This window comes from Melopsittacus undulatus, chromosome 9 (genome assembly GCF_012275295.1).
Source record: "Melopsittacus undulatus isolate bMelUnd1 chromosome 9, bMelUnd1.mat.Z, whole genome shotgun sequence".
NCBI classification, from domain to species: domain Eukaryota; kingdom Metazoa; phylum Chordata; class Aves; order Psittaciformes; family Psittaculidae; genus Melopsittacus; species Melopsittacus undulatus.
Genome location: NC_047535.1, coordinates 3,604,202 through 3,617,730, shown reverse-complemented (window position 1 = coordinate 3,617,730; position 13,529 = coordinate 3,604,202). Strand labels below are relative to the sequence as shown.

Here is a 13,529-nt window from a genome sequence, read left to right as displayed (position 1 = left end):
AGAAGCTGCATGTTTAAACTTCTACCCACGAAGCTGAAAATGCACCCTTGTGAAAGTCAGCACTAATGATGGAGTGAGTGTATCCCACTTGTAATTCTACCTTCCTTGATATAATACCAGTTAAAAAGAGAATAGTAAAAACACAAAAAGAAACTGAGAACCCTGAACCGTGCTGTGCTATTGGCTCAAAATACAGTACTTCAGTCACAGGACCAAAATAGAGTATGTCAAGGCATACAAAATAGTGACATGATTAAGTAAAACTGAAAATGAATTAAAATCCATTCAAATCTTGTGCAGAATTGCTCCTGCTGTATAATCCTGCCTCTTCAGTTATAGCCTAGAAGAATCAAAAAGCCAAGTGGAGAGAAGGAGCTCAAAAAATACAGCTTTGGCTTGTATGTTTGCACCTAAGTGCTTTTTCTGCTGCATTATTACCAGAGTGGAAAGGGAGAGAGCCGAGAACACAGGGAGAGCCTTGGGTAGCTAACACAGCAGTTCCTGGTGCTCTTCACTTTCAAGCGTAACTCATTTTTGTCATGCCCATAGCAGCCAATGAATGCATCAAGCCTGCACCTCCCCAAGGCAGGCCAGCAGGGCACCCCCATCATTTGAGACATATGTTTTTAACTGTGTGAGTGAAGATGGACTTCAACATGAAGTGTGCTGCCTCCAAGCACAGCCTAGAGCAGGAGAATGGTCCAGACTCAGGCTGTGTGTCCTGCTAAGTTTCCCACATTCATGAAGACATTTTGTCCACTAGCTGCCTGTGTTCTTCACAGGAATGTAATCCTTGACATAAAGTTTGTCAGCAAAATACAATTCACCATGAAAGAATGAACTACTGTCTTGCTAAAGCATCAAGAGGCGTATTTTCAGCAGCCAAGGAGTCTGAGCAAGTGTTGGGAAACTGAGCAATCCATGTTTGTTCTTTTGCCTCGCACAACTACAGCAAAAATGTATGAATACTTCCAGTGCTAGAACATTTAACAGCTCAGATTTCAAATAAGGAGGAACTATTTCAAAGTAGAGAGAGTGTATGAGATGTTTGTTTCTTTAACTGAATTGCAAACTGGATGTGGAATTTCCTTTTGGAAGAAAGGATTGAATGGGAGATGGCTTGGATTCCCACTTGTATATTGCATCATATATAAAAAAGGATGATATAATGAATTGCATTTCTGAAGAATCTAGGCAACAATAAAAATGTGATTTCAGGTTAACACCTTCAGTGTTGCTTTTCCTGTGCCATCTGTCTTTTCACAAAGACTTCGGGCCAGGAAGAGTTTAGTTATGAGACTCATAATGCCCATGCTGTGTTTGTGTTAAGTGCTAATAATAATAATATCCCTTTAAGGTAAGGGGTTTAGAAGAAAAGTTGTAGTAGTGCAGAGAACTTGCAAGTTTAATAGCAGCTGTAATGGAGGTTACTCATGGTTAATGGAACAATACTGTGTTCTTAGATCTACACAGTCTGTTAATCTCAAGCACTGGACTGACAAAGGTAACCTCAAAGACATTTAAAATAAACTTTACAGATCTCTATGTTTGCAAAGTGAACTGTATACATCAGTTACTCATGCAACACTTGAAATACCCTGTAAATTCACTGGGAATTTACAAATATCAGAGCCCAGACTGCTTGCTGAATCTGCTCAGTTAGCTCCCAATGCTTACCACAGTGATAATACACAGTGAGGACCATCTGCAAATCAACCTGACAGAAAGTGGAATAAAAGTCCTCTCAAAGGGGGGATGAGCATTGGGTGCAGAGCTCTTACTACGGCCAGTGGATGAGGTTTTGGCTGGTAGGTGCAGGTTAAAGACCAGCATGGCTGTTCCTCCAGTCCTCACCTTTTCTATACAGTAGTGGATCCAGGGTCTGATAAACCCCCAGCTTGTCTGGTGTAGACCTGGAGATTTTACTGCTGCTTATCCTTGTACCTTCTGAATGCAACGGGACCCAGGACCTTATATAGGATAACCATATTCATTGCTGTCAGATGCGAGATGAGTTATTAACTCAGGGCTGGGAGCTCCTTAGGGAAGTGATCTGTCTTCTCACGCACAGTCTGTATTCTATAAATACTCCTATTACTACTGTATAAATAATAGTCTGTCATTACTACCTCAGCAGCCTGTTTTATTTACAAGTTGTATCTGGACTTGACTTTTTAAATGAGGTTTTGCCTCTTTGTTACGTGACTTCCTGGTATCTTCAAACAATCTTGGTTTGGGAAATTAAGGATTGGAGGCCAAGTCACCATGCAAGCTGTTTGCACATAAAGCATCAAAGCCCCTTACTTTAATCTGTGATAATTACTACTGTCAGTTAAATCTTGCCTCCCTGATGGTTCTTAACAATAAGTAACAAACACACAATGCATTAATTGCTAGAAGTTGTTGCTTGTTCTGCGATCAATTTGTATTAATAGGAAAAGTTTCCATCTTAGTCAGCACAAAGCTCTCTCTCACAGTGATTTTTACAGCACCAGGAACAAATGCTTTATGATGGAATTTTGCCCTGGATGCAGGAATTTTAAAGAGTTCACTATAATCTCACTGCCACAGACGTTGTGTTTCTCCTTAAGGAACTGTTTTAAGCTGGACAGCACCAAAGAGGAGTTGCTGATGGTAGTAAAGGCTCTTCCCCTAAGTCTAAGCCCTGCATTAGACCTTCTGGATCCTCATGATGAAAATCCTTCTCTCAGGATTTGTGAAGAATTGAATTCCACACCAAGCATTTGAATTTCTGGGACGTACCTGTGCTTCTGGGACAATGCACTTTCTTCAGAGAATTGTATCTACCCATACACTTTCCTAACCATCCAGTGGTGCCTTTTGTTTACCCCTCTGCTCAGAGCATAAGAATCTAATTGTGTGATCCTGGTGTCTAGTCAGAATTAACCAATACATCTAGAATTTTAAATGCTCATTAGAATCCAAATCTTAAGTCCAAGAACATCCTGCTGGACTCACACAGGATGAAATTCCTGGGAAGCAAAGAGCTGGCACAAGCTCTCTGCAGGCAGAAGCAGGCCATATATGCAGCACATAAGCTTTTTTTGCCCTTTTCTATGGGGAAGATCCTGATCCTGTGTTAAGATCTGCAGTTAATAAGTGATCTTGCACTGATCACATACTGACACTAAATCCATCAACAACACTATTTACTGTGACCAATGTATGCAGCCTTTCTATCAGTGAGCCAACATCTTTATCAGATTGGAACCATTCATACAATGCTGAATGTTTAATCCTTGTGAGTAGTGAATGCATAATTTGTTCATATTCCTCCTTATAAAGAGAATCCGGGTCAATTTGCAGGCCAAAAGTCTTCAAATTCCACAAATAAATAAATAAATATTGTTATTTCACCTGTTAACACATGGGAACTGTTTGTTTTGGCCACTTTGTATGGACCCTGTGTGCCAGGTTACGAATAACGTTCAGTGCTCTAAACAGTCTGTGATACAAATTCCTGGCTCAGCATAAATACAAACCTTTTGTATGCAGCAGGTTCTTAATGCATTCTCCAGCACTGACACCATTAAATTCATGTGTCTATGACAGAGTATAAGTATTTGTAATTCCTAATCACAATAAAGCATTCACAGATAAGCCAATTTGCCCATCATGGGCCTCTGTTTCATTGGATTTTGCTTGCTGGAGTTTGGGTTTTTGGAAAGCCAAATGCAACTACTGTATCCCAGTGGTTTCAGCACATGCCGTACATTCCAGAATACAAAGTAGACTTTCTGTTTTAAAGAACAGTAAAGTTCCAAAGATAAGATAAAACCAAACTGGAATATAATATTCCTGGGAATATTCCTTACTTCTTAATGCAGACATGAAGTCAGTAATGTAAAGGCTGCTTTAAGAACAACGCTGGCAAAGACTGAGTTTCTCACACCGCCAGATGTCCTTCCCAAGCAAAACTACTTATTACTTTAAGATCAGGTGCACATACAGAGCAGGCTCTGCTCTGATTTAATCCACAGCATTCAGGAATTACTAATGTCACTGGAGAAACTGAATTCAGACAGGTCTAAGTGAAGGTAAGATCCAGAGTCCAGGAAAGGACTGATGGGCTTGGTTTTGTCTTTAAATTCATGGCTTTCTTTCATATCAGGTGGTTGGAATAAGTCTAGGACTGGACTATTAATACCAAATTAATACTCATTTCTATCCTGTTTGTAATACATTTCTCTCAAACTGGCTAGGTTGTATCCATGGGCCTGTGTTGCAATGTTTGAGTTATAAATGCAAAAGGGGAGAGTTTAAATCCCAGCAAAGCTTCCAATCAACACCAGTTAAACCCTTACTTTCCAAATATTTGAACTGCAAATGACCATGAAAGCACATGGAAGCACATGACTCTGAACAACTTTGCACTCAGGAAGGAAATATCCGGTAGTGCTCACATTTACCTTAGACCAATCGCCTGTTTTCCATTCGTAACAGCCTGTGTGATCCTCACACTCTTCCTCATCTCTTGGCCTGGTGGCTGCATCACATTTTCCTTGAGAATTTGTGCACGTCACTGTTCTCTTCTGAATCCCCTTGCCACAATCTGCTGAGCACTGCAAAACAACAGGTATTTGTTTGCTGTTACAGGATGCCTAGAAATGATAACTTTTATAGCGGTATCATACCTACAAGGAAAAGCTTTATGAACACCGAGGAAATCTGATAACCTGTAAGTTTCTCTCCCAATAACCTAATCCCCTTTCAAAATAAATGAATAACTTGAAAAGCATGAATCTGCTTGTGCATGAAAAATGGCACTTGTGGCAATCTACATTCTTTGGATAGTATCAGCTGGCATTTTGCTGGGATTGATGTTACAGCTTAAAAACTCCACAAAATTTTGTGTTTAAGAGCTCATCATCTCTACTGAAAAAGCACACACTGGGATTTACAACACAGAACTGCACATCTCTTGATGTCTTACGGGAATCAAACGTTGGTGATATATGCATTTCTAGATCACGGTAGTATGAGACCACTCTTACAAACAGATTTCTGCACTGCAGTTTGTAGATACCATGGCAAAGTCACAGTTCTTACACATGTTCTCATGTGAAATACATACATGACCTTTACCCTTTGATTTCCCATATGCTCATCACTATGTTAGTCCCAAAGAGCTTCAAATGTACAAAAGGGATAGCTCAAGCGAGGCACTATTCAGTGAGCCACAAAGTTGTGATCAGCTTCCAACTGTGGCCAGCAATCTAGCCACAGTGCTAACATCAGCAGGGATGAAAAACAGACTTCTCAACACCAAAAGCATAAGCAAGTCCTGTTTGAAGTCCTCTGAGAAAGCAGCAGGCTAACAGAGCTACTAGAACCAGTTCCTGAAGGAAGACTCGATTAAAACATTTGGGGACTCAAACAAATATTCATGTGAATGAGCACAAATCATCCACAAATGGTTTTGTGCCTGGGAAGTTTGAAGGTAACTTCTAAAGAGCAGGGATATCTGGTCACCCATTTGTTATCTTTGCCAATGAAAATTCTGTTTTACTGGAGCATTGTCTTGATTTCATTGGCCACACTAGGTGGGAAAAGGACATTGGCATGAACTGAAACAGAATTTGTGTCTTAAATAACCAGTTTGGTAATAGAGTAACAGATCTGCTGATGCTGCCACAGCCATCTGTGTGCATGCCACTACACAGCAGCATAGCTGGCCTCTCTGCTCTTCATTTCCATGCCACTGCAGTGGTTAAGAGTGAAAAATTTTCTTGAAGAGCCATTGGGGACAGGTGGGTGGGAAAATGATATATGTATCAACAGAGATAAAAACTAACCTCCTCCACTGTGTCAAGTTCTCCCCTTGAGGGGATCAGCATGGAAAAGACAGTTGATTTGACACTGAATAAATAGCGAAGATATGAGATATTCTGTGAGGTCTTTTGAACGTATTCCAAGAAGCTTCTCCATCCAGGGGGTCTATGCTGGAAACAAGCGTCAGCTTGATATAAATTACATCAAATGGACAAATCTCAGCATGCCTGTCTAACCATCTTAAAAACACAATCCAGGCAGTTCTGACCTGCTGGCCTTGTTAAGGACATGAATGACAAGCGTTTATGAGCTGGCAAGCAAACAGACATGCCTTTAAATATTTCAAAGCACTACAAAGTGACTTCTTGAAAATCTGGGAAAACTTCCACTTAATTTACTATGTGCTGCTCATGGCATGACCTCCTTACGGATGTAACATCTTTGTAACAAGCACAATTGTATAGTTCTGCTATATACGGGGATGAATTCTTCCAGGCTTTGCAGAATTCCAGAAACTGCTTTGCTGGGCTCCTCGGAGCACAAGATGTGCCAGAGATCCCAGGCTGGAGCTCCCTAGATGTTACCTAAAAGCCATGAATTTGCCCCAGGTTGCATAGACTTTCCCAAGTTATGTATCATTTTGCTCAGCCCCCAGGGTGGACTCCTCAGGGTTTCTCTCGTTCATCTCAAAACTACAAAGCACAATATATAAAATCTTTCAAATGGTCCAATTTACTCAAAGTAAATCAAGCTGAAGCGGGAGTATTTTCACAGTAGGAGAAATCTCTAGGTGGGTTTTACACGCAAGTCTGGGAAAAACACCAACTGTTTGTTCTTCCCACAAGCTTTTAAGTCATTCACAGATTAATACTGCATATACTTTCCTAGACAAAACAGCATTTGCAAAAGGTTGCCAACAGATCTTTGGTGGTCACATATAAATCACCCTCTTGAAGAGTTCTTTTTCTTTCCTTAAGCCGTCTGTTTTCATGAAGAATTTCTTACCATATAGATTTTACAGAGACCCCACAACAGTCTAAACATGAATATGTGTAGTCCCCGAGTGTCCAGCTGGGATCATTAGGTCTTCTTTTATTAACAAATTACTTTGTCAAATCCCACGAGGTTTTGTAAAGGAGCAACACAGCTTTGCAGTTAAGACATAGCTCCTTTATTTGAAGGAAATCCATGTTTTTTTCTACTCCAGTTCCCTAACAGTAGGAACATTCACCTTTTCCTGACAGTCTCTATTTTTGTCATTAAAAATGGGTTGAGCAGTACTTTGTCCAAAACAATCTCAAGTGTTTGGCAATATGAGGGGAACTTAATTTTTTCCACACTGAAGATTGCATTGGAATTTGCTTTGAAAACACACATTTTTGATGGAAGACCAGACATCAGTGTGATCAACTGGTTGTTGTTGTATAACCAAAGGGTTCAAAAACATACGTGAGAAAAATTGATTTATAAAATGATACCACTACTGTGATATTTACTCCATAACAACACATTAAAATGCTAAGGATTGAAGTGATTACCGCTGAAGAAATTCCTAGTTATGAGAAGTGTTCAAACTGGCAGAGCATCAAATATGTCCTGGTGTCAACTGTGCTACATAATAGCAGAAATGTGCCAGAGCAAGAATGAATTTAAAATCACAATTGGGCAATTGCAGACATGACAAAAGTAAATATATCAAAGAAAAAGCAAAGCAGTTATTGAGAAAATGATCAAAAAATATTATGTATTTGTAAATGAGTTATGTGGTCTCAAATACAGGACATTTCCACTCTGGAAAAAGTCATCTGTATCTTGACTTAGTCCATTTCATATAAAGGAGAGTGAAGTACCTAGGACTGTTAACAAAAGGCCCAAGTAAAACAGGTAGGAACTTCACCATAAGATTAGTCTCAGCTATGAACAGTTCAGCTGGCTCAGCTATAGGAAACAAAAAGGGCACCACCTGAAAGGGTTCCTTCTAGACCACCCAAAAGACCTATCAGACAACTTATTAAACTTTGGTGTGTTTCACCACACATTTTGAAAAGAAAGAACTCGGCAAGCAAATCTCCTGCATTAATGAACAGATACAGCATCCTGCTGAAAGGAAACATTACCCTCACTTAACTAGGATTTCCTGTTCAAGATGGACAACAGAATCATAGAATCATAGAATAGTTAGGGTTGGAAAGGAACTTAACATCATCCAGTTCCAACCCCCCTGCCATGGGCAGGGACACCTCACACTAAACTATATCATCCAAGGCTTCATCCAACCTGGTCTTGAACACTGCCAGGGATGGAGCATTCACAACCTCCCTGGGCAACCCATTCCAGTACCTCACCACCCTAACAGTAAAGAATTTCTTCCTTATATCCAATCTAAACCTCTGCTGTTTAAGTTTCAACCCCTTACCCCTTGTCCCATTGTGTTTGTTAAGAGACACTTCCTCAGTGCAAGATCTCTTGTATTCTGAGTTTCTGTGACTTTTAAGCACATTTTGAACAATAATATTCTGCAAATGCTCTGACAATGTCTTAAATAGGAACTCACTGTTTCAAAATAGAGATGAACAGCAGGGAAAGATGCTTCCCACAGATATGGCTGTTGCTGAACAGTCCCATAACTCAGCCAGTCTTGAATGAGACTGGTAATGTTGTAAGCACTGCACCAAGAGTGAAAGGATCTTCTTCTGATTCAGATGCGGCTAACAGATACAATATCAAAAATAAATGGACATCCTCTGGCTCCCTTCTGGAGTCAAATTCCTACCTTTGACCATTCTGATGCTTCCCAGATAGAAAGGCAGTCTCGACCTTCACAGCTTTGTACTGTTGTTGGTTTATTGCCAAGGCAGTAGAGGTCTCTTGTGTTAACGTAGGTGCCGTTTTGCAGCTGATAAACACAAGTCACTTCCCGGTGCTGGACACCTTTCTCACAAGTAGCAGAGCAGGGACTCCAATGGCCAGTCACCCACCTGTGAAGGAGCCAGAGAAGGAATGTTAAAAACCTGGTGGCATAAACCATCATGCTTCACTTAAAACCAGCAAGAAATGGGCAACTCTTCCTAGATTTGTGGATTCTTTGACTGTGCTGTATTGTCATTACACTGAGATCACCTGATCGCATTTGAGAGCTGAAGTGTGTAAAGCAGAAAAGTGAATATCCAACACAGAGCTCTGTATAGCTCCCTGTAATCCTCAGTCTCTACAACATGGCTGCATTTTTCCCTGGAAAGAGAGATTTGTCTGCAGATGATCCTATCCTACAAATATTGTTGCCTTTGAGCGGAATATGGACTACATCCTCATGCATGTCTTCACTGTGCTTTAGAGCTGTGCAGAGAACCTACACTTACCATGTACAGCCTGGAATGGTGCTATAGCCAGATGGCTTTCCTGCATCCAGGACTTCCAGCCCTACACTATATACTCTCAAAGTATACAAATCTCCTCCATCCCAGGCTATTAGAATGCAAAGACATCTCCTGCCTCACTTCTAGTTTACCCCCTCACAACCACTGGTGAGATTTCACTTTTCATAGTTGGATTTTCCAGGATATTTAAGTGGAATCTCATCAGGTTGAAGTTCACGGCATCAGGTACTTTAAAAGTGGAGGGTAACTGATGACGTTCATTCTTGGATAATCTGAACTGCATTTAACTGCCAAGGCTCCCACTGGTTCCAGCAAGAGCTGGGAGCACCACTGTGGTTAGAGCCAGGCTATAAGGCAGTGAATAAAATGCCCCAAAAGAATCAAATTAGGAGTAGGAAGGACCATTTTTTTCCTAAAGCCAAGCAGCATCCATCTTTACACTTCCTGCAGTCTGTCAGTGTGGAACATGTTCTCTGTAATTACTGGCATTCCTGTGTGAAGTGAAGGATTGGAACAATAACTGTGAAGGTGCTGTGCACCGGAAGGCTATCATGCCTTTCTCATCAGGTAATTGACCTTGTAGCCTGCTATTTAGGACTGTCATCTAGATTAGTATCCTTACACCATGAATCTCTTACTTGTCACCCAATCCTGGGTTATATGTTAGGATAAGGGGCTCAAATAAGACTTCTCAAAAACAAGCCTGGTCAGAAATGCTATTTCACTTTGCTAAAGGCTCCCATGGTCCAGTTACAGCCAACTTATTAAGCACATTTCTTTAATGCTGCTCTGTAACTTCTATATGAATCAAACAACTGTTTCCCATCTTCCAGTTCCTGAATGGGGAAAAACCAGTTCAGCACAATTTGTAGAAACATCATGGTGTAATTGTCATGAATTCATTTACCAAATGCCCTGACTGATGTGCCGGTGTGGCAGCACTGCTGACTGCATTGACAGTGAAGGCAGAAGCCATTTGGTTGGGGCAGGATAAGATAGGGCAGGCTGGCCACCTGTCTTTTGTGGGCCTCACTCAAATGCTTCTGTGCATTAAAGCAGTTGACAGATCTGTGAATTCCCTTTGGCTAACACAGCTGGAGAGACACCAAGCGTGTTTCTCTGGACAGTAGTTTTGGTGCATCTCTATGGCTGAGTGCTTGGTATTTTGCTTATGGAATGAGAAAATGTCAGCTGGGTAATTGAATACTGAGGCTGAAAGACTGACAAAAATAGCCTTGAAGTGCAGAAATCAGTGTTCATGAAAATAAATAGCCAGGCTCCCTTGATATCAGCTGGGCTCTGCCTTGTCAGAGCAAGTGTGGAGGGAGTTATCTATCTGGGTGAAGGCACCGCTCAACAAGGGCATGGAGGGGGGAAGAGTGACTGTGCTTTATGAGCTGAATGTGAGTCACAGGGCTGGGAATGGTTTCTGTACAGGCTCCACTGAACTAATATTCACTTCAGCACTGTACTCTCACTGTGATCTAAAGCTACTGGCAAAAGAAAAAGGGAAAGGGGCTAAAAGCAGGGGAGAAAGATAAAAATACATTCTTGGCAGAGGCTGTCTGTGAGCTTGCATTTAGGATGGGCAGCACGCAGCATGCCAACTATTTCCAAGATGCCTTCAGAAGTGAGGTTATGACTTTCAGGAAGGAAAATTCCTTTTTCAGTGTTTTTGGTTGTTGCTCTTGTGCAAGGGAGAACTAACTTCATTTGTGCCCTGTTCAGTGGTCACTAGTTAGTGACCTTCAGTGGGCTCTAGCACAGATACGATAAGAGTGTAACTGGAAAATTGGCACAGAAAAGACATTGTCATCATCATCATCACCATGAGAAGAATGGTTCCACAGGGCATGAGGCAAACCCTAGGGAATCAATACAAAGCTGTACCTGTACTGAAAACGCAATCTCCAGCTTGTTTGTCAGAGTGGCATCTGTGACCAGCTTCAGCTACAGATCCACTACATCCATCCCTGACCTGAGACCAATGGTTACAGATTAGGTAGGGCTATAGCATAAGGGATCTCTAAAACCACACAGCCCATGAGCCCTATTCTTGACATCTGCTGCTAACATGGAATCAAAATACTTAGAAATTAAAGGCTATTTTATAGTGCTGGGTTTAGTTTCATATTCAAGAGACAAGTGACCAATTAAATGTTTAAGTAAGTAACAATATCAGTAAAGTAGTCTATTATATATTGACCACAGAACTTCATCCTCTCAGTGGAGTCTCTGCTTCATGGCTTGTAAAAATGATGTAGCAAATAAGCAAATGTGAGTCCTACATCCAGTGCTGGCAGTGCACTTCTCTCCCTTCCCACTTCTCCCAAAGCCCCCTTCATAGGCAGCCGAAAATGTTACTGTATTGCCTGTAAGACACAGAATCACTGCAACTATATTTCAACATCGTTCACAACAAAAGTGGGAGGACAAGGGATTTATGGATAAAGTAATTAAACATGAAATATCCAGAAAGTTTCATGTTTGGTAAAGGAATGTGCAGCCAGGTATTAGCATATCTACTATCTCAAGGAATATACACGCAGGGAAGAAAAATGTGATGTACAAATAGTATCACATTATGGTTGCTATTAAATTACACTACAGACAGATTTTCCTTTCTACACTGTCATGACACCTTTTGAACACACCTGGATGTGTTTAAAAAAAGGAGAATTAATTTCTTTAAAAAACAGCATTTTTCTTATGACAACATAAAAAAGAATTCCAGCTTTCCAAAGCTGGAACACCGAGCTCTGTGTTATTAACTAAGCCAATTAACTGCTGTACTCTAAGCCCTGTATATATCACATACAGCATTTGGCTTCCAGTTGTGTTTTAAGCCTGTAAACTGATCTTAGGGATTGCTTGACACCACAGTTCTTTTCAGTTTGGTGTTTCTCTCCCAGGTTATAACCTATCTTCTGTTGGACCATGTGAATGCTCTCACTGGAGTCCCTGGAGAGCCTCTCATTTTTCTAGCAAGCACTGATTTATGTGACAAACACACTTATCTTTCTTACAACCATAGGAAGGGCTTTATCCATGGCATTAGTTTTTGTAATCTTACCTCTATAGAAGATGCAAGAGCTAGATGACCCCTGATGGTGGTTAGATTTAGGAAGAAAGTGATGAGTTTTTAAGCACAGATTTTGTAACCCAGTCAGTGGCTGTCTTTCTAGCTAAAAAATGCCCAGAAGGATGTGTTTTTCTATAGCCTCAAAAAAGCTGGGATGGGCAGGACATGCAATCTGAGAGGGCTGTTTTAAATCTTTGCCTTCTGAGTCTTCTTCAACCTCTGACCTCTCAGTATCTCTGCTGAGGAATTGGGAGTTCTTCTTCTAATCTGCTTTGGCAACACTCATCTGGCAGGCCCCTGGAGCAAACTTGAAATATCTTTTGGAGGTTCAGTTCATCATTTGATCTTTCCATGGTCTGGATTAGTCATTAACCTTGAATTATCTCCTCTACCTACTTGCCCAAGACTCCCACATTTCCTAGGAAAAAAAATGTCTCCAGCAGTACATACATAACCACAGGGGAGATGAATGCCTGCAAATGAAGATTGTAGCTATAGATTTGGGGGGAAAATGCTATGAAGATAAAATGGGTCAAGGCTAAAGCATGAGGTAGAGGACTGCAATCAAAAGACATGAGGTCACTTTTCAGAGATTTGTAGCCTCTATAACACAAAGGCATGAGATGTTCTAGGGTAAATACTGCAGCCCATGGAATTTCACCTGGTTATTTCTGTCTTGAGCCCTGTAGAAGACCAGTGCCTGCAAGTTGATTCTATTCCACCATCTTAACATCCATGGCATATTTGCACCTGCACTCACTATCTACAGGGATTGCATTACTTTTGTTCCCTCCACAATGCCTTAGTGGAATTAATTTCCCTGCTTTCACAACAACAGCTTGGATGTGACCAAAGATGCATTTGCAATTAACACATTTTTTTCTGTTTTTATGGAACCTGTTTGCTTAGAACTGGCTCTTAACTATAACTACTTTAGTTGCAATATAATATAATGTAATATAAAGTTGTAATGTAATGTAAGATATTAGCTGAATAAAGTATCAGAGGAAATTTGCTACAACAAGACATAACTAGTTTGAAAATAACTTGTGACAGAAACTAATCCAACAGAGTGTAATCTGAAGCTTCTATTTCTAGCAGATTTTCTTCCATACCTTTTGGTTTAACATATATCCTTGAACTAATGTATAAGTGAGAATAACTCTATGTCTAGTTAGGACTGGTTGTCTTTAGCACCAAATTGTGATGCAAAATCATGTAGAAGATGCTCTTAGTTTTCACCTGGGTGAAACTGGCTCTGCTGATGTTAGGCAAAA

At 40.6% G+C, this 13,529-nt stretch overlaps 1 protein-coding gene across 2 annotated transcripts in view; it reads right to left on the bottom strand.

Annotated features, from left to right (window-relative positions):
* Window positions 1-13,529, bottom strand: part of ADAMTS17 (ADAM metallopeptidase with thrombospondin type 1 motif 17) — a 172,125-nt gene that overhangs the window by 16,835 nt on the left and 141,761 nt on the right. For both annotated transcript variants that reach the window (XM_034066234.1, XM_034066235.1), the window contains 2 exons: window positions 8,567-8,771; window positions 4,431-4,583 (listed from right to left, as the gene is read on the bottom strand). In XM_034066234.1, the coding sequence (XP_033922125.1) occupies window positions 4,431-4,583; window positions 8,567-8,771 (358 nt within the window). The remainder of the gene's footprint in view (window positions 1-4,430; window positions 4,584-8,566; window positions 8,772-13,529) is intronic.